The sequence below is a fragment of the Oreochromis niloticus genome, linkage group LG18 (assembly GCF_001858045.2).
Source record: "Oreochromis niloticus isolate F11D_XX linkage group LG18, O_niloticus_UMD_NMBU, whole genome shotgun sequence".
Taxonomy (NCBI): domain Eukaryota; kingdom Metazoa; phylum Chordata; class Actinopteri; order Cichliformes; family Cichlidae; genus Oreochromis; species Oreochromis niloticus.
Window position 1 is genome coordinate 11,899,796 of NC_031982.2, and position 25,191 is coordinate 11,924,986.

The 25,191-nt window shown below is 38.1% G+C and overlaps 1 protein-coding gene across 1 annotated transcript in view; it reads right to left on the reverse strand.

Moving 5' to 3' along the window:
- The window catches only part of clstn2a (calsyntenin 2a), a 144,424-nt gene that overhangs the window by 22,504 nt on the left and 96,729 nt on the right, over window positions 1–25,191 (reverse strand). Inside the window, exons 3-9 of the mRNA XM_005476102.4 lie at window positions 24,805–25,000; window positions 22,496–22,607; window positions 22,252–22,348; window positions 16,953–17,102; window positions 12,297–12,482; window positions 11,387–11,644; window positions 9,514–9,635 (exon numbers count right to left, since the gene is read on the reverse strand). Coding sequence (XP_005476159.1) covers window positions 9,514–9,635; window positions 11,387–11,644; window positions 12,297–12,482; window positions 16,953–17,102; window positions 22,252–22,348; window positions 22,496–22,607; window positions 24,805–25,000 — 1,121 coding nt within the window. The remainder of the gene's footprint in view (window positions 1–9,513; window positions 9,636–11,386; window positions 11,645–12,296; window positions 12,483–16,952; window positions 17,103–22,251; window positions 22,349–22,495; window positions 22,608–24,804; window positions 25,001–25,191) is intronic.

The following is a 25,191-nucleotide window of genomic DNA, read 5'->3' on the forward strand; positions in this document are numbered from 1 at the left end:
GAGGCTCGAGATTAAATAAGATCAATGCATAAAAATGTCAGATGCTTAAAGTGAATGGTCTGCTTTTCAGCATAATGTTTGAAATCTGCCTGTCTTTATCTTTATCTTTCCCCTGTATCTCCAGGAGCTCTTACTTGATGAATGAAGCAATATGATACCTGTAAATAATTTAAATTCTACCTTATCGCTGATGTGAACAGACTTTTTATGAAATGAAGGCAGGAATTGGAGAAGCAGAAGAGAACAGACAAGCGATATGTGTGGAGTGACAGGAAGTGGTAAATAGAAAGATGGAAGAAACAAGCTGTTAGTAGTACATTATGTAGTGCACTCACCATGTATGCAAAGTGCTCAATAAGAAGCATTAAGAAGCCTTTTTCTCACGCACACGCACACACACACACACATACACACACACACATATATACTCCTGCTATCCCTCACCCTCCGGCGCGAGCACACACAGAGTGCAAAGAAATTTACATTTAGAGAGATGAAGGGAGCACCTAAAGCGGACAAAGTCCAGCTGAGCTCTCAAATGAAGGCATTTGAAAAATAGAGGCTAGAAATGAAATAAACACTGAGAGTGTTTTTGCTCGAGGCAGTTCTTAACATTTCCTCAGTTGCTTACTGTCTTTTTCTGTTTTGCACTCTCAGAAAGGAACAAATGTACGTTTCAGTGCCAACTTGTGTTTGTCTATCCAAAAACATGCTGCCTATGAGTCCTTGCAGTAGATTAAATGGCAAAATGAAAGTGATCCATGGTAAATATGAGAGAAAACATGACATGAACTGAAAGAAATTATGGAGTCAGATTTTCTTTTAAATAAGTGCTCTCATCTATCACAAAGCGTGGTTACCTTGTCTTCTCACTCCAGATGCTTTTGCTTTAAAAATCTGGTCTAGCAGCAACGCCCCGAGGCTTCACGTAGGAAAATAACACGTGGATATACACAATTAGACGTAAAATTGAACATTTATTAGTCTCTTGTGTGTGAGATGAAAAATTCTCACACTCTGCATAGGCGCTATCTATTACAAACAGAAGGAGAGGCAATGCACGCCACACCACAACAACCCACACCATCCAATTAATCTCTCGGGAAACAAAAGGGGCCTTTTAATCCACACGGGGCAGAGAACAAGCCATGGCACGACAGGCATGGTGGAAACAGGCAGATAAGGCAGATAACTGTAGATGGTTTTAGAGACAAACAACAAGAGCAATTCTGCTCGAACTCCAGCATTCAGTCCTCATTATTGATCTCAGACATAAACAATAAATAGCAGGGGTTCTGCAGAAGTTGTGAGAGGAGTAATTGGTGAAATCGGAGAGCTGGTTTTGTGATTCACAACATGGGAGCTCTCACCATGCCCTGTCATATTTACAGTTATTTTGAATTGATGTGAAAAAGAAAAAGAAATCTTTTAATCCTTTCAAAATCTCACAACTATGCTGAGAAAAATACTGGGTACTTGATTCCCCTCTAACCCTTCTGTAATACAATATATTTTGTGCTCTCTCTATAAAGCATTTGATTTTAATGGACACGCTCTTGACTTTGGGGAAATATAGAAAGGTGTAGGTGCACATTAAAGCTCATACTCGAAAAATAACTTAACCTTTGTCATTCTTTGATTTCATGTGTGATATTTTCCTACCATTTTTGGCTTGCAGGAAATTTAAAGAGAGTGTTTCTTGATTTGTATAGGACTTGGTAAGAACGACAGCTGGATTGTACCGATAGGCTCTCCAGACTCGGGAGAGTGAATAATGTTCAGAAAGGGTAGTGATTCATCCTTTAGTCCATTACCAACACTGAGAAGTTGAAAGGAAAAGCAGGCATCCTGTGTGTGTTTGTGTGCATGGTTGTGTTCACATAAACTCATAAATAAGTCAGTGCCTGTAGATGCGTGCATAAAGGTTTCTGTCCAATGTGACATTCCTTCAGAGTATTCGATCGACATGGAAAATGGAAGCTGCTTTCTCTCCCCCTCGCTCTTTGCCAGCTTGCTTTCATCACACTCTACCCCTCCTCTCTTAGGCTCAGAATTGCAAAATCAATAGAGCTAAATGGAGTTGCTGCGGAAGCCATTGGGTGTCCTTTCTAAGTGCTGGAGGAACAAGGACAGTACGAAGCAGCTGTGACACTCCACAGTCACCTCTTCTTCTTCTTCTTCTTACCACAGTCCTTTTTCCAACAGCCTCCACTACTCTTGTACTCATTATTCACCTCAAGGCACTCTGGCAGTTCCTGTTCTTAGTTTAGTCTTTTTTAAGCACTATAGGCACTCTGAGATACTAAATAATAAGTATTAATATGCACTGTTAATATATAATACACTGTGTAACATTCAGCAGTGAATGTTAAAAATTCTTTTACTCGTGAGAAAGAAAGGCATGTGGAAGTAGAGCTAATGCTGAGAGTACAGACCTAATTTCATTATTTGGCTTCAGTGTGATTCAGCCTACAAGTGCATTCATGACGTAAATTGACAATGCATTGTCATCTGGTACAATCTATCTTTAGTGGTACTTTGTACTCCATGCAGTGAGCCGACAAGGACAATCTCTGGTTTGCTGAACCAGTTGATATGAAAGAAATGAAGCATACTTCATTATTTCATGTCCTCTGCTTACATGACATCTGAATCTAGGAGATGAACTTCATTGATCACTAAACAGTGATAGTCCCTTTGGCTTGTGAAGGATAACTAATAGGAAGATTAGTGGAAGTATGATTTACGTTTGAGAAGCCACGGTCATACTGGTGGTCACTCAGTCAAACCTTCTTCTTCTGACTTTAACAGTCGCCACAGCGGACCATCTGCCTGTTCCCTTCAACCACATCTTCATTGAAATCCACTTCAATCACCACTGTCTCCCTACTGGGAATGCTCTTTACCACTTTATCCAAATTACTCCAGAATCCCTCTCTCTTCTAACTCTCTCTTCTACTTATGGTGTTCACAGCCTTCAACATCACCCCTTCGGTTTCCAGCTTCAAACTCATGATCCTGTCTAACACTCTGTGCACTTCCAGAAAACTCTTCATACAACATTACTGCTACTCTATTACTTTTCCTATCCACAGTACTGTGCAAAAGTCCTGAGCATTTCTTCATTTCATTATATTTCGCTGGAGCAAGAATTACTTGCAGTTTTTTAAAGTGCTGAGCAATAGGCCTCCAGGCTTTCTAAAAGCCGTTTTGGACACTGGCCACTTTTTCAACCATTTTGAGTCCAGTCCTTATACCTGACCATTTTCAGAGGAATGTTTTTTTTTTTTTAGTTTAACCCACTTAATACGGGTCTATGAATCTAACTCAAGGTATAAACACATAATAGCAATTCTGGTCTTGACATTTCTGGTTCCAATCATCATCAGTATGTACTGAAGGAGGCCGTCCGAGAGGTACAGCTGTGAGTGTCCTACAGCCATCTGTAAAACACAGTGGAGGCTCTGTCATGGTTTGGGGACTGCATTTCTTTTTGGGCATCTTTTCAAAATTGATGGAATTATGAATGCATGGATTTTAATCCATCATCCATACCATCTAGAAAGCATCTGTTTGGGAACAGCTTTTTCAGCATGACAATGACCCCAAGAACACTGCCAATGCAATAAAAGCATACCTGGATAGAAAAACACACAGTGGAACACTATCAGTCTCGGATTGGCCTCCCTAGACCTCAGCTCTCAACATTACTGAAGGCGTGTGGGATCATGTTCACAGAGAACAGAACAAAATGCAGAAACATCCAAAGAAGAGCTTTAAATGTCCTTCAAGAAGCCTGGAGAACTATTCCTAAAGACTACTTAAAGAAATTAGAAGAAAGGTCAGACAGTGTTGAAGAATAAATGTGGCCATACTTGAAACTGCGGTATTGAATTTCAAGGAAGAAACTCTGCTTTTGCCTTATGTATTGTATTTCCACATATGTTTGCACAGTAAATAGCTGCACTGTTTTGCCGTATTCCTTTAAAAAAATAAAGAAATGATTACTGGCTTAAGACTTTTGCACAGTACTGTACACCATGCTATACCAGTGTGAATGCACCTCGATCTGCGTCTTTCCACTTTGTCTCCATTTGCTTTAGCGATACTTCCAGCTTGTTGTTAGTCTATGCCGTTATGTTCAGTACAGTAAAAGCAGAATGTTATTTGCAACCAAGGAATCCGGTTATGATTGTTTCTGTGTTTTTATAAACTTGTGGAAGGAAGTAACATCGTGTGACCTTAGCTGGAAACAGCCTTCTCTGTCACTGCTGGGAGGAAGTCCAGTTAAAGCTGCTGATTACAAAGTTTTGACGGGTGTCTATATGTCACTCTGTCAAAAAGATTTAAGTGAAGATCAAAGTGAGCGTGAAATTTAAAGCTAAGTGTGGTTTCACTAATGCCTGCAAAACAAAGGGCAGTGGAAGTAGCCCTCAAACCTTTTAACGCCCCAGTGCTGCATTCTTTTTAATTATGAGCTGCTGCAGCATGGCTAGTGTTGTTACTTTATTTCTCTGTGTGTGTGTGTCTGTGTATGCATGGCTGTCTGGTAAACATAATATTTTGATGGGTTTGGTCTGAGAACTAATTGGCATGATGGTCCCTGGTTGCCATCTGAAAAAAATCCAAATAGGGTTTTTTTTGTAGACGGTTGGCATCAGCCGTACTCACATATAAAATACTGTGTACTGCTTCAGGGCACAGATCAGATTTTGATATCTGTTCTTAAGTTTTAAAGAGGAGCATTTCTTTCTAAAATCACCATTTTGCACTTCAGTTCAACAATAACACATCTGTCTTTTCTTTATTTCAGTTCCATGCATGTATTTCTATTTCTATCTCCTGGTAAAACTGGTGGTTAAACTTACGCTCAGGCGTTTGATAAAGAAACATGACAAAAAAATTGCAGCAAATCACAGTCATAATCAGTACACGATAATCACAGAGCACTTTATTTTCTTTGCTCTGTTCATTTATGTACTCCTCTCATTAACCTCTGGTATTTCAGACCAGTTTCCATTTATATTTAATGAGAGTCTCTGCACAAGTGATTTGTAGTGGTAAGCAGCACCATCACAAATTCTCTTTGACTGTACAGCACACTCCCTCCATGGTCTTTTACAAGATCCAGCTAAAGGAGCAAATGGGATCCCCACTATCTGAACTATGAACTATATATATATGTGTGTGTATGTGTGTGTGTGTGTGTAGTAGCAAAGACTGAGCATGAGAGAGGTAATAGGAGAAAGATAAGAGATGCAGAGAGAATGAGAAAAAGCAAAGCAGAAATAGAACCATGTCTTGAGGTTGTTTGCTTGGAAAACTTAGCAATCTGCTGCTTGGGTGCCCTTCTCTTTGTCACATCCACCTCTGTGGGCCACAGGAGAAAATAACAGTGGACTGAGGAAAACACTTTTCAATCTACCTTTGACCTAGAACAAACAGCTACCTGGCTGGAAGGTACACCTGAGAAAAACACATTTTGTTGTACCTGTGACCTGCAACAAACAACTGTTCTGCCTGGAAGGTACACACCACCACTAACAAAGATGACTACCAAAAGATACACTGATGTTTGTATGAATGCAGGGAATTACCGCGTATGCCCTTACAATGCAAAAAAAAGTAAAAAACCAAGAAAATGAATTTGCATATATTTTTCAGTGCAAACCTACAGATAAAATATAAACCATAAGTCAGGGTTGAGATGCACCATTGCACACACACACCAAATACAAATCTCTTATAATCTGCTTTGTGAGTGGAAACTTCTGAGAACTCTCCATAATTATGAGGCATTTTCTAATAATTTCAAAATGTGGCAGATAAATGTGCCATCCCAAGAGTAAACAATTAGATTAGATACACAGCTAGCATTCATTATTACAGTGGTGAGCTGGGAGGGTTCACTGGGTTATCATCAAAAATATTTAGACATGAGGGATTTTATGATCTTTTATACTGCGAGACTTCCTTTACTCAGTGGTTACATTTAAGCCCAAACATAATAAAAAACCCACAAACACCATGCAGACCGACTAAAGAGACTCAAACGGACTCAAAATGGTGGCAGAGGGCGAAAACAACCCTTCTGATAAAATAATCAGATGAAAAATTGAACCATGTGAATGATTTAACTAGATTACTTTCTGGCTGCTTTCTTTCTGCACATATATTTGGGCGATTAAACTTCTGCCCTTTTCACAAAACACAAACTTTGCAGCTAAACTCAGTGGAAGCCTTGATTTCAATACAAACGCTTAAGAAATAAGAGCAACGTGATAACAACAACAACAACTGCGCCAAACAGACAATTGAGTGCTGAGTTGATTAAATGCGAGTTAAAGAGGAAAGGCAGCCTTTAAGGAAGGGAAATGAGTCACATATTCATGAGCTCTGCAAATGTCACACCGTTTCAGTAATGTGCACGCAAACAGACAATATGTAAATGCAAACACAATCTCCCAAAAAGTTGAGCTGCTGTTTAAAATGTAAATAAAATCAGAAATAATTTGAAAATTAAATGAACCCATATTTTATTCATGATAGAACATAGAAAACATATCAAATATTTAAATGGAGGCATTTTGCCATTTCATGAAAATATTAGCTCATTTTCAATTTGATGGCAGCAACACGTCGCAAAAAACTGGGGCAACAAAAGGGTCGAAAAGTAAGTGGTGGAAAAAAAAGACACATAACTGTGTAACTACACTTAGAGAAGTGTAGTTTATCAGAAGTAAAGATGGGCAGAGGTTCACCAATCTTCAAAAAAACTGCAAATCGTGGAACGATTTCAGAATAGCGTTCCAGAAATCACTGTCACAGTTCACCGTGCCATCCACAAATGCAGGTTAAAGCTCTGTCATGAAAAGACGGTGTATGTGAACATGATCATGAAACACCTCCGTTCATTTAAAATAAAATTAGAATCTTTATAGAAAACATGGACGCCACATCAGGAGGAGCCGGACCATCCTGTCTTCCTTCTCTCACCCCAACCGGTCGCAGCAGATGGCCCCGCCCCTCCATGAGCCTGGTTCTGCCGGAGGTTTCTTCCTGTTAAAAGGGAGTTTTTCCTTCCCACTGTCGCCAAAGTGCTTGCTCATAGGGGGTCATATGATTGTTGGGTTTTTCTCTGTATGTATTATTGTAGGGTCTACCTTACAATATAAAGCGCCTTGAGGCGACTGTTGTTGTGATTAGGCACTATATAAATAAAACTGAATTGAATTGAATTGCTTCTAATCAGCACTCACTTCAAAAGCCTGCATTTCTGATTTTATGGGGTAATTAGTGCCTATGGAATGGGCAGGTTGCGCATTTGGAAAGGCACAATCAGTGCTGAAAGTTATATACAGGTACTAAAGTAGCCTATTGAGGCCTTCCCTTCAGGGAAAGTCTTGCAAATTTCAGCAAGACAATGTTAAACCGCATACTGCACCTGTTACAAAAGCATGGCTTTGATTCTGGGCTGGGCCGCCTGCAGATCTTTCACCGACTGAAAACCTTTTGCACATTGTGAATCAAAAAATATGACAAAGAAGAGCCAGGACTGTTGAGCAGCTACTATCCCATACGAGACAAGAATGGGACGACTCTCCCAAAAGTCCAGCTGCTGGTCACCTCAGTTCCCTAATGTTTACAAACTATTGTTACAAGAAGAGGGGATGCTACACAGTGCTAAGCATAGCCCTGTCCGAACTTTTTTTAGACGTTTTTTTGGAGCCATCAAATTCAAAATCAACAATTTTTCTTCAAATTAAACACTTTCTTAGTTTCAATATTTTTCTCTGTTTATGAAATTTACAAATTATTGCATTCCCAAGTATCACATTGTTTTTGGGGAATTGGAGTTGACTCTAAATTTTCAATCAAAATAAAAAAATGTACATTTTACTATAGAGACTAAAACGCGCTATTGGTGTTCAAGAAATTGCAATTCCCTTGTTTGAATCGTGCCTATTTAACAGATCCATTTTTTTCTACTTAAATGGTTACTCTTCTTCTTAACCATGGAGTTCCACAAGGTTAAGTGACCAATACTTTTTACATTATAAATGCTAGCCTATGTCCTTTAAGATGCACATTAAACAAATATGTTGCAGTGTTTTCATTCATCTGTGCAATATCCTAAAGTGATGCTTAAGAACTAATTCCGGCATTCATTCTAGGCTGAATTATTACAATTCATTACTATCAGGCTATTCTAAAGTTCCCTGAAAAGGCTTCCAGTTAATCCAAAACACTGCAGCGAGAAAATAAACAGAAAGAAAAATAAGAATGTATTTCACCCATATTGGCTTCTTTTCACTGGCTCCCTGTTCAATCGAGAATTTAATTTATAATCCTTCTCATCACTTACAAGGTCTTAAAGAATCAGGCCCCATCCAATCTTAAAGACCATATTAGTCTAATAGGGTCCTTTCTCTCATACTCCAGGCAACTTGTGACTGCTAAAGTTTCTAAAATTAGAATGGGGGGCCTTGAATGCAACTCTTGCCAATGCCCTGTCAGCCTGGAAACAGCTCCCAGTTTGGGGAGGAGGCTCCCAGTAAAAGCCGCTCCATTTTTAAGATTACACTTTTTAAGACCACACGTTTTTGATAAAGTTTATAGTTAGGGCTAGATTCTCTGACCCTGAAGCATCACTTAGTTATGCTGCTATAGGTTGAGACTGCTGAGGTATTACATATCATTAAATTTGCCATCAGTCTGTTTTGCTCTCATCTTTTTTAACCTTTACCTTAAAGTTTAAAGCGCCATGAGGCAGATGTTGTGATTTGGTGCTCTGTAAATAAAACTGAATCGAATGCAACTCTCACCAATGCCTGTTTCAAGAGCTGCGGGGAGTAGCTTCCTTTTATCCAGATGATTCTCATCTAAGTGTCCCTGTCACTGATGTACCTGACCTTTAAACATCAGTTTGACGGTCTCACTAGCCTGACCCTGCGTTGTTCTAAACAGACAGGGTTAAAAACAGAAGTCGTTTGAAGACTAAAACTTTTTTACCTGCCTGCAATGCATTTTATTTAATGCAATAGTTACTGCCTGGAACATTCTGTGAGATTAAAAAAAAACTCTCTTATTTGCATTCTTCTGGTAGACGCAACACTATACTGCATGATGCAACTTTTTACCTCTTAAAGGTTCCCTGCAGGACTGAAACACATACCTTCAGTGCAAATTAGCTCAACAACTCTCCAGAGGCATGACAGGTAGTAGAGATCTGCTGCTGGGTGAGCTATTACCCATAACTAAACAGACTTTCCCCTTTTGGTCTGTACTTCTGTGTGAGTCTAAGTACGTGTGTAGGATAGCGGTGTCTTTTACTCTATTATATCATGAACCAAGCAGACAAAAGCCATGAAAGGCCTTCAGTAATTAAAATGAAAAGCCTCTCCCTTCCCTATAGAATGAATAAAAGCCCTTTATCTGCTCTACAGAATCACCCTGAATCTATATTCAGATTTAAATAGGACACATACTCACACACAAATATGTACTCCATACCTGCTCCAGTTTCCAGTGGAACTCAGCAGGTCTGAAAGTGTCAAGCTGAGTGAAATCTCTTCTGAGCAGAAACACCAGGCGGCAGTTGTGAACATACAGAGAATAATGGTGGCGGTTCATTTCTACAATGGGAAGACCAAGAAGAGGCATGGTCATACAAAAACATGCACACATTTTAATATGGCGCAGTTTTAAATTACACAAGGTTCTAATCAGCAGGTTTATTTCAAGGAAAATTGATGTTGCTCGTGTTCATGTCAGTAATTTTGTCTTTTCCTTCAGTTCAAAGATTGGCATAGAGTACAGCTTTTTACTTTCATGTCAAATGGGTTTTCCACATTAGTCAACTAAACACAGGCAGCCCAGTGAGTGTGGTCTGAGCCGCTTGCATATCTGCATTTTTTCCTTATTGACACATACCCGCACTGAGGAGCTGGTACTTAATGGTTTTTGGTGTTTTTAATGGAAGAACCAACTTTAGTCTTTCACTGGTGTGAAAACCAATAATTATTTAGCATATAATCACATAATAAAGATATTTATCACAAGGTTTTTAAGCAGTGCTAATGCTCCAGTCACACTATGGAAAAGAAGTGGTTGTAGACTGCAGGATGACCAAATTACCGTGACTGTGTGACTTAACTTCCAATCCCATTGCCTTTAAAATGCATACTTCAAAGACAGAGATCATAATGGACGTCTGTCTGAATTTTTAAGGTAGATGAAAATTATTTGCAAACATTTGCCAATCTGTCTGAGACTGCGATTGTTTGGCTGCAACATGCCTCCCACCAAGCGACCTGTGCAATTGCCTTGTGAGTGAAAGCGGTGAGTATTGCATGCTGAGCTGGTCACGGCAGCTATTTTCAAATAATGTAAAAAAAAAAAAAAAAATCAACCCAATCACCAGCCAACCACCAAATCTTCCGTGTTGCAGAGAGGTTGCCTTCCCATTTTTACTCTAGTGTGATTGAGCCATAAGATGTATAAAAGGGGCGATTGCTTCTAATTCTAATACAGTTTTCTGTCAGAAGTCAGAATTTGCTAATTTCATTTATAGTGTTTTTTTGTATTACTCTGCAACTCTTCAATATAAAAATAGGAACATTTGTTAAAAAAAAAATCAATTGAATATGATAAACTTCAGTGCGTTCATGCATTTAGGAACATATTATATACTTTTCATACATGAGTTATCAGTATAATGGCATGAAAATAAATGTGATTGTGATATGGCTCATCACCGGCCCTGCATATCATCTGGCACACCCAGGGGAGTGATGGGATTCAAAACATGGGCATTTTATTTCACAGCTGGGCCGCACATTGAAACTGTTGGTACTTTTCACATCCTTAAGCAAAAAGATTACAAATAAAAAGTGGTTTAAAAGATGCTGGTGGTCTACAATAAACTGCTCTCCAGTTTTGCATTACAAGATCAGGCTACTAATTTCGTAAGCTAATAAGCCATCTGTGAGACCATTGTGAGATGGAGATGGCAATGTGCAGATGGCTTGTTTAATTACACAGTTCAGGCAGCTCAGTTCGGAGATGCAGTGGGGAAAAAGTTTTAAAGAGCATTTGTCACTGTGGGCTTTGGTCTCAGCTTAATTACCCAGTTGTTTTGAAATGTTTTCTTTTTTTTTATTATTGATTTGCGATAGGGCTCATGCTTATGGTATGTTTTGCAATGTAGGACAAAGCACAAAATGTTTAAGTGTCACTGAAAGGTCAGTACTTTCCAGTAGTGCTGCAGGAGGAACATACTGGTCCTCAAATGTCAGCAAACTGAATCTAATGAAAAGATTAATTTGCCATTTAGTTTTGTGTAGTCTGGATCTTATAAGTGAGCACAGTGAAATTATTTTCTCACCGGTCTTGTCAGAGCTGCACAGTAAGGTTTCCTTCTCGGCTCTGAGTCCTGGACTGGGCCCGTGCTTCATCCATGTTGCTATGGTGAACTGGTCTGTCAGGTTTTGTGGCACCACGTGATCTGGGACATTTGCAGCCTGACGTCCATCAAATCTGTAGATAAGGTCGCTGTCTCTGCCGCTGTCCGTCAGCAGAGCAGCTGTCCAGTTTGTGGAAGGGCTGGGGGCAGGAAGGAGGTCAGTGCTGCCTGATGCTGCACCTGGAAGTCACAAAGCCATGATTAATAAATCCATCTATCTCCATGTAGCATGCAGTCCACTTCTATAGTCAACATTTATGCTGCAACGGAGACACAGCATAATTAGAAACTTCAATGCATTCGGTAAAGCTGCCATCTGTATTTGTTTTTCTTTCAATTTAATTTAATTTTGTGCTTGGTTGAAATGATGTGATGGACTGTTTTTAATTGAGTTTTGTTTCTTTGTTTCTGTGCTTTTTGAACACAGTGGGTGTTCAAAAAGCACAAAATGTTTAATGCACAAAACCTTTACAAGCTTATTTTTTCTCTGGTAAAAAAGTAATCCAATTACCTGTTCCCCCTTTCCGGCAGTAATTACAAATTAATAAAGTTACCTATCAGATTTGAAGGCACAGTTTCACAGGTTTTTCACATTTACTGTATAGACTTGCCTCAGGCTATTAATGGGATGTAATGTCACTTCAGAATAGTAAAATGGCATGCAGGAATTTGGCTTATTAAAATGCATCGAAGGTTCAGATGTCAAGAAGTTTTTCACTCTTCGAATTAAAGTTTTCCATGTCTCTCATTATTATCCATTTGAAATGTCACCACCCTATTTCAACAGGGCATCAACATTCCTCACTTCCAGCCACACTCCTTTTTTCCTCACCACAGAGTTTTTGCAGAGACTTTTCAGAATATGTTTCGCGGTCGCAGCCCTTTCCAATGTGATTTGTCTGCAGCTCTACCATTGCCTTCACACCAGATAAGGGACCTCCACATGTTTCCAAATGCATCTTGGGAAACAGCTGCTTGCTCCCAGTCCCAGGCTCATAGTCCACCCGTTTGTTCCAACCTGAAAGGACAAAATCACTGCAACAGTTTGTACACCTTAGGGAGTTTATTTAGTTATATCAGTGGTCTTATGCTGTGAAACTGAAGGTATTCAGTTGCTCTCTGGAGTTATCTGAATGATTTTTTCACCCCACATTACATAAAAGGAAATTATGCATCATGACACAAGTCGTAATGAGCTTGATATTAAATCACATCTTAGAAACAGGGTGGAAAGGGTCATCCAACAAGGTGTTTGCTCATATTTACTGAATCATGGTGGTAAAAGGAATTCATAACTTTGATTTTTCCTTACAGAAATCTCTGTGTTGGTGGTGGACACCTGGTAGCTCTTGCTAAACCTACACAATATGATATCAAGCCTCCTGAGAAAAATCACACAGAGAGAAACAGACTGTGATAAGGTAAGCAAAGAGAAGTGAGGGGTGAGGTGGAGCTTGTATTAATGCCAGAGAGACTTCTTCAAAAGAGCAGCCGCAGAGGCACAGCCGACCTTTACACACAGATGATAAATAAGGTTATGTGTACAGAGGACTTGGCCTGAATGCATCACTGCATTATGTTTTATTCATAAGCTACTATGGATTAATGGTTTTATATTAAGCTAAACGCGGGTTAATGGTCGTGCAGTATGGGCTCTTTTATGAGCCAAATTACAAAGAATAATGCAACTTTGATGAGGATGTTAGCAGCACACGAGATCAAGCGAGATTCGACATGATAACACTTTGATACCATCTGCAGCTCAAAAATAATTCTCTATTTTTCTCTGTGAGCAACAAGAAGAGTCCTCCAGCTCAGGGAGACATTTTTCCTGTCAGTAGTTTCATGTTGAGCAACGCTGGATGTTTTGGTATAAAAATAGACATGACTCCTGTATTCTTAAATTAGTTTTTTCTTTAGTCCTGTTGTGATAATGCCTATGACACGGAGATGACCTTTAGAAATAATTAGTGTTTCTATTATATTTATCTTGTGTAATGTTGCGCTCAATATTACACATCCCTCAGTAAATTACCCCATAACCAAAACCACTTGAAATCACACTATTTTTTAGTATTTTTAGTATTTTTTGTGTGATCTCTTTGGACTAATGTATGCTGTATTTAATGCCAACTTATGTCAAAGTGACTGTCGTCGCCTGAAGGCGTTATGTTGTTTTGGGGTTTTACATTCTCAGTTAATATATATGAATTTGTGTTTCTGTCTCAGTTTTACTGTTATTCTAGTGTTTGAGGTTTTTTATACTTAGTTTAGGCTTTGAAGACCAGTATGCTGAGTACATTAGTGCAGTATAATTTGCCTTCTGGCTCCTGTTCCAGTTTTAAGTGTTTGACTTGTATCAGGCCTTGGGTCCTACACTGTGTTTGTTATTTCAGTCTTTTCTGTATACGTTGCCCCCTCTGATTCATTTCTACGTCATATGCCTTTGTCCTCCAGTGCTTCCTTTTCTCTGTCTTCATGTTTAAGTTACTACACTTGTCTCCTTGTTTAGTTTGTGTCTTTTGGTCGCTTCCTGTTTTGCTTTGAAGGTTCGATTTCTTTCATGACCTGTGTCAGTTTTACTTCCTGTCCTCGTCTTCCCCTGATTACATGATTATCTTCAACTGTCATTCGCCAGTCAGCCCCCAGTGTATTTATAGTCCTGTCTTATACTTGTGTCTTTTCCCTTGTGTCTTCTCCTGGTTTCTCCTAGCCCAGGGGTCTGCAACCTTTTACACCCAAAGAGCCACTTGGACCCGGTTTCCACGCAAAAGAAAACACTGGGAGCCGCAAATACTTTTTGACATCTAAAATGAAGATAACACTGTATATATTGTTTTTTTATCTTTATGCTTTGTGTGAACAACTAAGGTCTGCTGCTTATGAAATCCATGAAGTGCTACAGAGAAAATTCAATTATATTTATGTAATCAACACATTTTGAACTCTTAAAGAAATATAACAAAAGGAAAGACACCCAGCTGAACTAAAATGATCCATGTAGCAAACAAAAACTGTTGTGAGCCGCCTCCCTTATATCGCCTTTGGGCTGTTGGAGCCTTGACCTGACTCTTAAAAAATAATTGGAAAAAAGCACTATGCTGCTGAAAAATGAAAAATAGATATTTGCAAAATTCTGCCTAAATATGTATTTTACCTGGTTAATGCGTGCGGCGGGGGCGTGGTCTGCAGCGCCGCTGCAGGGGAGGCGGACGCACCTGAGCGACACCCGCAATCACACCTCGCCGCCTTAAAGTCTGCACTATTTGTGCTGTTGTGTTGTTGGTGGTGTATGTCGGGCTGTGAGCTGAAAAGCTACAGCCGGCTGTATGCGTACAGCAACCGTGTGTGAAAAGTGCTCAGTAAAGAGATGCTCAAAAGCATGCTCATGGAAACATCGTCGGGTCTGCCGTGATTTGTTTACAATGGGACTTCTGCTCCTGAACCTCTGCGCACAGAGTCCGCAAATCGGGGCTATACGAAGTCAGTTTACGCAGGACTGTAAGCTGTCATCTGTCAGGCGTGAGCGGTGTTTGTCTTTAACATAGTTCACGGTGCAGCTGCTGACATAATGTGGATCCGAAGATCCATAATTGGCCTACCTGGGGTTGAAAGTCTCGATAAATGCACGGTGTTTCGGCGGGAATACCGGCTTCCGCGAGTGTGACTCTTATTTTGAGCGATGAAAAAATAATAGAATATAATTTTATTTTTATATTTCAATATCACAATAATCTTCCAATTTAGAACTACGAGTTAAAAAGAACTAACATAAATAAAATACACTTCAGCTAAATACTTCTAATTTATTTGCCCAAACCACGCGGAGCCGCACTATAAGGACTAAAGAGCCGCATGCGGCTCCGGAGCCGCGGGTTGCCGACCCCTGTCCTAGCCCCTTGTGTTTTTGGTTTCTGCCTGGTCTTTCTCATCATGATTTTAGTTTCCTGGTTTTAATGGACTTTGCTTAGCTTGGACTTTAATCTATGAAAGATCTGCTTACACCAATATTTTATCTATGGTAATAAACCGAATGTGAATGTGTTTTGGATCATGAAAAGTTACACTAAAGTAACTTAAACTGTTAAACTGTAGCCAAAGCAGTTCCTTGGTCAGAATGTATCATACGGAACTCAAACTAAAGATCTTCAGCCGTCTGAACACCGATGTAATCTCTTAATCTAGATCACTTTCATTTAGTTATGTTTATAGTACTTAGCGATCTGCTGGCTTCTTTTGCCGTCTTTGCAAGATATAAAGAAGCTACTCGGCTTCCCTGTGATGCCCCCCTGATGTTCATACCTGCAGTCTTCAAGGCTTGAAAAACCTCTTAAACCACCTCTGCAATTTTTTGTTTGTATTTTTTGTTTAAATACCATATTTCTCTCAAAATATACAAAGATAAGAATCTGCCTGAACTCAAGCAACAATGCACCATGTTTGTTGTTTGATCCAAAGTTAGATTTGTGGTGAATATTCATAGACTATTCAAAAAATAACAGCCGAAAATACCATTTATATGTTCTTCTCTTCATTCTCTTTTTAAACTTGTGTCCTTGGCTTCAGATTTAAGACAATGGTCATGAACTCTGTGTTTCTTGTTTGCTGTCATTGATGCACTGTCAGTAACACAAGCTTAAAATGTCCTAAAAATAGTTCAGAAAATAATAAGCCCCCCACAGGATTTTCTGTGTACTTAGAAATTGGCAAAGAGCAGGCTGGTTCATGGATAAATAATAGCTGTTTTGGCTTACTTTATCTTTCAGCCTTGCGAAACCTTTGTGAATATGATGGGGATAAATTTAAGCTCCTGATGGGTTAGATGTTAGATATGGTCATGGTAGATATAAAAACAACACAACCAACTCGGGCTAAAGAAACACATTCTTTAAGACAGAACCACAGCTACGTGGTACATTTTCAGGTTTCCTACCATCAGCTACACAGTAAGCTGTATACTGGTCAGATTAAAGCTGTAAGAATACCCATCACCTCTCTCCCTCACTGTAACTTTGTTTCTTCCTTTCCTCCCTTGAGTTTTCCTCCTTCCTCTTCCCCATCTCCCCTCTCTCTTCTTATCTTTCTCCGTCTTCCTCTTTCATTCCTGTGTGAACTTGACTCCTGAGATGCTGTCAGTGTTGACAGGTGAAGCAGCAGGGGAGACAGGCTGACTCGAATGCCAAGCTGCTGCCATGTTAAAGGAGGAAGAAAAAACCCACAATCTAGTCAACTTTCCCTTCGGAGGTTTTTTGTCAGGTCTCTGATTTCCTCGAGAGATGCTGATTCTAAAATAAGAGAATTCCCTTGAGGGAAAGGATATGCCGAAAAAACAGAAAACGCACTGAATTGCCTCCATCAATTTTGATGGCACTGCTAACATTTAGGGAAAGTGTGAGCATATTTTATCCAAATACAGATGCAAGTCAGTTTTGTCCATTACTGGCAGGTAAATTAAGGTACTACTTAAGTGACTGTTTCTTCATGTAACCTTGCCATCCAGGTTTGCAGACAGGCTTTACTTCAATATGCACCACCACATCCTCCTTCGCCCTCTTCTGACCACAGTCAAAGGCCGTCACCATAATCTTGTAGCTCTGCTGTTTGTCGTAACTCAGCCGCTCTGTGTTTCTGATGTTACCTGCGGAAAACAAAAACACAATGGAAATATAATTATGATTTTTCACCAGCGGAGAAAAAAAGCTGTTGTGCCTATTTGGCAATAACAAAGCAAGCAGCGCTTCCCACTGAGCAATAATTGGAAACGACTTGGCATTAAAGAAACTGCTCTTTGTACTTATTGAAGCCTTTTACTGAAAACTCAAGGTCCAGTAACCTTGTATTACATTTGAATATTAAAACCTCTCTGTAAATAGTCAATGTAAAACCGCACTGATGGATTATCTTCACCTGTCACCAGGGTAACGCTTTGAGAAGAGTATGAGAAAGAGGAGATGCCACAAGCCTGTACATTTTCAATAAGAGGCCTTGGATGCTACCAAGGCAAGGTTATTCACTGAGGTTACTATTTTGTAACTGTGTGACTCACTGCCAGCTAACTGTAAAAGATAATTATTAGCATTATCTGATCCAATTATCAACATTTCACATTTCCTGTGATGTTCTCTGTTAAAGTTCACGCTGGTAATGTACCTTTCTGACATAATGTCCCTTTATAGATAAGCCATTAACTGACTGCTGTCCTTAAGCTTTTTAAACGTTTGCATTTTATGATAGTTTTTTGACAGCTTGTGACAGCTTGATGCATACATATTTACTGATCTGGGAAAGTTGGCTTGGATTTGGAGAGGTTATTGTAACATTGGCATTAAGGACTGTGTCTTCAGACCCCAGAAGACAACTGAAACTATTTTTGTGCTGCATCTGGAGGCTTGGCTGCTGCCAGAGAAGAAAATCAGTTCAGAGAACAGAAAGACAGAAAAAAAGAGAAATGTCAGAGGAAGAAAGGCAAGGAGGTCAAAATCAGACAGTTTTTTACCAAAAACTCCAACAGTGAGTGTTTGATCTGCTGCTGGTGTGAAGAGTAACAGGGATGCTACTGAAATCAAACCAATTATTCAAAAACAGGTATACAGGGGCAGTTATATATCATTTTAAAAGCACAGTTTCCCTTCTCTGTTTATTAGCAGATAACCTTTCTCCAGGTGGCTGATTTAGAATTTTTTTTAACCCCTTTATCAGTTAGTTTAGTTTAGCAGTTTGGTATTAGTTTTTTTTAACCAAATGAAATAAAACGATGGAGTGGCTCGGAAAAAGTTTGGACGCCCTTTAAGCTTTGTAATGACTCTGCATCAATGTGACCTAAAGCAACAATCTTCATATTTTGTTTTTTAAAGAGAAGCCAAACAAGCAAATTAAACATAATTATTTACTTTACTTACTGGCCTAATATGAAGAGGAGCTGGGAGAGTTAAGTAAGTTAGTTAAACATTAAGAAGGTTAAAAATGAAGACATTTAGTGAAAAAAAGAGTTCTATTTAAATATGTTATATAAATACAATATCTAATGAGTCGTCATATTATTAATACTTTGATATTTTGTCCTGCACTGATTTTGAGTACTATGATGCTCTTTAAAGTACAGTAACAGTAGGCTGGAATATCCCTTTAAGGTTTGAAATAAATAGATAGATTATTAGATGATAGATGATTTCTAAAGCGCTATTAGCTGAAAACCTTACATAGTGAAGGAGAAAGTCAGACATGGCAGGCCTTAAAAAAATCTAAAGCAGATGGGAAAAACATGGGGGAAAAGCAACAGGTTCATTCCTCAGTTTGACAATGTTAGGAAATAATAAAGCTGGTCATACAAAATGTTGACTTTCAAGCTTGCTAGAACTGTACAAACTCTGTTTTGTCTTATATTCTGTATTTGCATGTATGCTTGCACATGTTACAAAACTCCCTGCGTCTTTCCCCATTTATCCAGTAAAACATAAAGCAATGCTCAGTATTATATATAAGAATAAATTATCCAATGGTCACTCTAAATTGCTAGTATGTCTGCACAGATCTAAGCAATATTATAGTAAATTATGTCAGTGTCAGCAGTCAAAAAGAATATGAAGTAAAATTATCTAATTTTATTTATCAATACCTAAAAAAAATTATTTCCTTACAGATGATTTTTCATTTAAAGAAGGATGAATGAGTACAAAAAGTAGTATCTGTAATCACAAAACAGGATGTTCTTTTCTAAAGAGCTGAATTTCACTGTAGCAAATATGCAACATCTTACCTCCTGTAACACTGGCTTGAAGCCCATTTATTTATACCAGTTTAAACAATGGTGCTTTGGGTTCAATAATTTTTAATTCTAAATTAACTGTCTAATTTTAAGATTACAGTTTACGCCACATCCATTAGCAGAACTACATGCCGCAGCCCATTTACGCTTCATCTTATCTTGCACTCTCAGTTCACAAAATTACCATTTCTCTATAAAGAAAGTCTAACTAATATGTTTCTTCCGAACAATAATATTGTGCCTGTAAGGGCTTTAAATTGAATGAGCCAGACAACGGTAAAAGACTGTGAGAAAAAGACCAGGAGGTTGAAATCAAAAAGTAATAAGACAAAATATTAAATATGACCCTAAGAGAGGGAGATACAGTAAAGAAAGCAGCGTATGTGTCTGTTTGGATTACACAGATCAGCTCAGTGTGGATGTGCAGGCTCAGAGAGACGGTAGTGCAAATCCCAAAGCTGAAATTTTATATAGGCAGATAAGCTCAGAATAGCACTTAATCAAAAATAAAATACACTGCTCCAGTCAAGTAGGACTGGCGTAAAGCCACAAAGGAACACGGGAAAACTGAAAACAATTTAAGAGGAAGGCAGCTATCTGTCAAGTAACTTTTGAGCTATGAACCGATAAAAAGCTACCTCATGGATTACAGTATTATTCCAATAAAAAGGAATATTTCACAATTGTCTGTTTTTCCCTTTTCAAGATGTATTTTATTGTTGCATTAACATTAATCTGCTGTGCAGACAGCGTTACTTTAAAATCATCCTCGATATTATTTCTTTACACAAAGTTGTTTTCCATTATTCATTTTAAAGTCTTCGGAGTATTCTCGGGCTGTCTCATGTTCGTCTTTGGCAGACGCTTCTACATATTCACATAAGTTCAACTGGCTGAGATCACAGTATTACATGTATGGCTGAGGAATAGTTTTCTTCTTTTCAAGACATTGAGCATTCTGTTTGTGTTCAAGTGGGACAAGAACCTGACAGTCATTAGAGTTAGAGTAACTGTATTGGAAATATAAAATATGTCTCATATGATAAAAATTAAAAATGTTTTTTCCAACAAAATAAGAGATTGTGCTACAAATACAGTAAGAGCCACTACTATATCAATATACACTATATTTTGTTATTCACCGAAAGTGTATGAATCTAATTGTCTTGTGGTTAACACATCAAAAGTGTGAAAAGGCCTTAATCCCACAAGGCAAGGTCAGTATGACAATAAATATAAATGTCTCCAGGCAAAATGCTTTTGTGCTCTAAATATATGACATCTAAAGTAAATTAACAAGTGCTATTAAATTAATTATTACCATAAACTGAGTGTTTAACAGTCTCTTTAAAAAAAAAAAGAAGAGTTAAAGTAGTTTAAAAAGAAGTTAAACAGCAAAGTACCGTAATTGCTTAGCCAATAAGATTGTGGTGTCAAGAGACAAGGAAGCTGTGGATGAAGATATTGTCAATACAAACTTGTGTATTAGTGTCTACAGTCAATTGTTTTAAGTATATTTCCAAGAAAACACAACAAAAGTCATTCCAATATATAAAAGTGGAGAAAAACACATTATCCAATTAAAGAACAATTTCTCCACTTCCCAGAGCTGGAAGCATTGAAATATACAATTCTATCAAGTGACTGTTAGTTTGTGTTTAAAGCAAATAGGTCTTCCTCCTCAACTGTAATGCAATGAGTAGAAGATATAACACATGCACTGGATAACAAGAAATACACTGTGTGACCTCAAAAAGCTTTAGAGCACAGATTACTTATGCAAGAACTGGAATGGTTTAAGAGGGACAGTCAGCTTATGTTTATATTGTTACCTATATGAATAATATCAGTATAGATGAATAAATAATGCTGACTATGATTTACTGAAGGTTACTTGTGAGGTTCCACAGGGTTCTGTGCTGGGCCCTATGCTGTTTATATTGTACATAAATGACATATGTAGCATGTCGAAATTCTTAATATTTGCTTTATTTGCTAATGACACAAATTTATATTTCACTGGGAAAAGGTTTAGAACAGCTTCTGAATATAGCAAAAGGGAATTAAACATTGAATGAGTTTAATATAAATTAATTATCACAAAATTTTCTGAAAGAATTTCACAAGAGTGGATCACACTACATTTTTGAGTGTGGTAATTCACTTTAAATTATGTTCGCAAATGTCCAACATAAAGGTCTTAAAAAACTGTAATATTACATTAACAATATCTTTAAAAGTTATATATACACATACTCTGTTGTTCTTTGAAAGTTTCACAATTACCTATTGTGTGAAGGTTTGGAGAAACACATCCAAAACACATCAATTCAGTTTATGTGCTACAGAAGAAAGCTATATGAATTATAAATAGATCAGATTATTATAAACCAACCAACAGACTGTTTATTAAATTGCATGCTTTAATATTTTATGACTTAGTTGATCTCTGCACTGCACCGATAATGTACAAAGCACAAAATAATCTCTTTCGAAGATGTATTCAGAGGCTGTTTCAGAGGGAAAGGTATGTTAAAAAAAGCAAGGTCAAGATAAATATTAAAAAAAAGATGTATATCTGTAAAAGGCGTAAACACGTTGAGTGATTGTGATAGGGAATTAAAAATCTGTGTCTGTTTAAAACTCGGGTCATAAACTCATATAACAGTGAGGTATGATTATCACTGTTTATGAAATATTAGTCTTTCTACTTGTTTAATGTTTTTTCTTGATTTATTATGTTCTTTGGGATGTTTCTGGTGATATCTAGCTAGAAAAGTGCATATTAAAAGAGCAGGTGTGAGTACCTAAAGCTTCAGCGTGAACCTATTCGGTCAATTCTTTATGTTCTTACCATTTAATTAAATCTTTTATCATCAAAACATATTTATTTTTCTAATTTTTTGTTTTTGATTTAAAAGAAATGTTAATAATGACCAAATTATTATTTTTTAATGTGATCGCTCCTAATCGTATCACTTTTCAGCCAGACAATAAGCCACACATGTACAAAAACACTTACCATTGCGGTCTATGGCAAATGGCGTCCCGGCAGTCACGATTTCATAGTTGCAGATCTGGCTGTACTGTGGTGAACAGTCCTGGTCCCAAGCTTCCACCTTTAACAACCAACATACACTTTAATCCAACACAAACACTACTAATAACATTGTTGCTGTGTACACTTCTTGTGGCATTGTTAGACCATATTCATTTATCTGTCATTTTAACAATAAAGCAGTGATAAAAATATAGAAAACTGATACCTGCAAAATGCTGTCATAGATCTTTCCTTCTGTTATTGATGCCTTGTACAAAGACTCCCGAAAGATTGGGGAGAACTCATTGACATCATCCACCTGGATGTGAACGACAGCCCTGGATGTAAGGAAAAGCAGAAGATAGAAGATGATGGTATGAGGGATTATACACTAGGTAAAATATGTAATTAATGTGGAGCTGAAATGGGTAAATAGGAAGACTAAGGCTAGGGAAGAAGCACAGATTTTGCAAAGCTGGGTTGTTGTTGTTCAAGCTTCAAATTTTTCTCTCACCTGTTTTTCCTCTCCCTACATTCAACTCTGAATGCACAATATCATCAGCTGGGAGGCATTAACGCAGCTCTCAGACAACATTTGTGCACTAAAGTATATAAATGAAGCAATAACGCAGATGTATCATGAAGTTTTCTTCACCGGTGACCTTTGCTGCCAGCAACTCCCACCGTATCTGAGCAAGCACATCTGGCTAATTAATGACATTAGCTTAATGAGGCCTATTTAGAATGTCATGCCATGATAATGTGACACACACAGACACACACAGGGTACAGTCTGTGTCATTCATCTCCCACTAAAGAAATTCATCACAGATCCCTGAGTTGATAAATTTCTCTCCATTTCTCGCTCTTCTCCCATAAGCGGTGTCTTATTTTAGCTGCTTGGTGCTTCTGACTGGAGAACCAGAGGGTTTGATTTGCTGCTGTCCACGCCAGTCTGCCTGTCTGTCAATCTAATTCACATAGCACCGCTACACAGTTTACAGACAGACATTATATTGACAAAGCATTAGGAGGACATATCTTCAGACATATCTGCAACAGCTGTGACTGCTAGAGTATAAAGAACTGAGAGACAATAACGACAGAAGAAAGGAACTAGGAAAGGAAAAACTCAATCTCATTATCACAGCTATTCTTTTTTGTAACTCCCAGTGTAATTTATGAAGGAATTTATAAATAGAGCTAAACCTACAGGAGCCTTTTTACTCGCATATTACACTTTTAGAATAAAATAAAGATTCAAATGAATGCAAAGCCACAGACATTGCATAAACACAGTACTGTGCCAAAGTAGTGAGTCACCCCTCATTTTATTTTAAATATTTCATTTCCAAGGAGCCAGACTTGCTTGTAATATTTAAAAGTGGTTTTAAGTTCTACAGACTTTTGAAAGTCTTTCAAAGTTTGTCTCTCGACATACTTTGGCTACTTTTTTACAGTTATCAGTCCAGACCTTTTTTCGGTCCATTTTCAGAGGAATGTAAATTTTAAACTGTATAAATGATTTTATAATTTCTTTAGTTGAATCCATAAAAAATGACACAGTTTCACAGGCATAAAATAGTATTTTTTGCACTAGCAAGGTCATTCCCAAAGAGCTATAAGCAATAAGCAGTCTGGAACGCGTCTGATTGACGATGGCTTCATTTTTTAACATGACAATGATCCCAGACACTGAACAGAACAAAAGGCAGCCAACATCCAAAGAAGAGCTTTGACTGTCCTTCAAGAAGCCGGGAGAACTATTACTAAAAGTTATTTTAAGAAATTGCAAGAAGGTTTCCCTAAGAGAGTTCAGGCTGCGTTGAAAGATGGTCAACCAAATACTGACTTTCAAACTCATTAAGTTTGTACAAACTCTGTTTTTAGTCCTATATGCACTTATTACCCATTACTACCACTACTGTTATCATTATTATTATTTTTATTACCACCTAAGAAATATAAACAAATCAGGGGTGGCTCAAAACGTTTGCACAGTTTGCATTTATGACAACGACTTTGTGCATGACAGCCCAAAAACTTTCCATCTTAAGACCAGTGCTCCTCACTGCAGGAGATGTTTTTCTCAGTTTTTTAAGCGCCGGAATTGTTTTGTTGTGTTGGTTTCCCAGAAGTTAATGTGACTCACTTGAGAAGCTGCCTTTGTAACTCTGACATGTATATTTTGAAGACAACATCTATTATTTGTAAGACGTTGTTTTGTCCACCCCCTATAAATCAGCTATAGTTGCAGCTACACAAATGAGTCATGCTGTGATAAATAATAACAGGCAGCGCCGTATGTGACAGTTTTAATACTACATTTTCATAACAGAGTTTTCAGAAAATATAAAAGGCACAAATAAACAAGACAGGCACTTTCTGAAATGTTTGGCACACTATAAAAAAAATCTTTAACATGATGACGTTTTATTGATTAAAGCAGAAAACGTTGCGTAAATCAATTCTTTGTCCGGATGTTTACGGAGCTGAATTGAATGCAGACACATGAACAGTCGCAGCTTGACTTACTTGTGGGATTTCTTCCAGTTTGCACCACTTGGGCCGGCCCCACAGTCATAGGCCTGGATAATAAAGGTGTACTCTTTCTGGTTTTCACAGTCCACAGGGCTACTGGCTCTCAGCACTCCTTCTCCTGATGTGCGATTCAACACCACAGCCTCAAATGGAGCATCATCGCCGTTGATCTTAAAGGCACAAATCTCCCCTAAGAGGAACAGAAATGAGGAAATGTTACATGTAAAACAATTACAGTCATTTTTGATTTTTGAAGTGCAAAGAAACTGATTTTTATATAGTTTCGAGCAGGACGGCATCAGCTAGGTGGCTAATAAAAATTTGAAAAGGAAAAATGAAAAGACGCAAAGATGAAGAAGACAAAGGCAACACAGAGTTAAC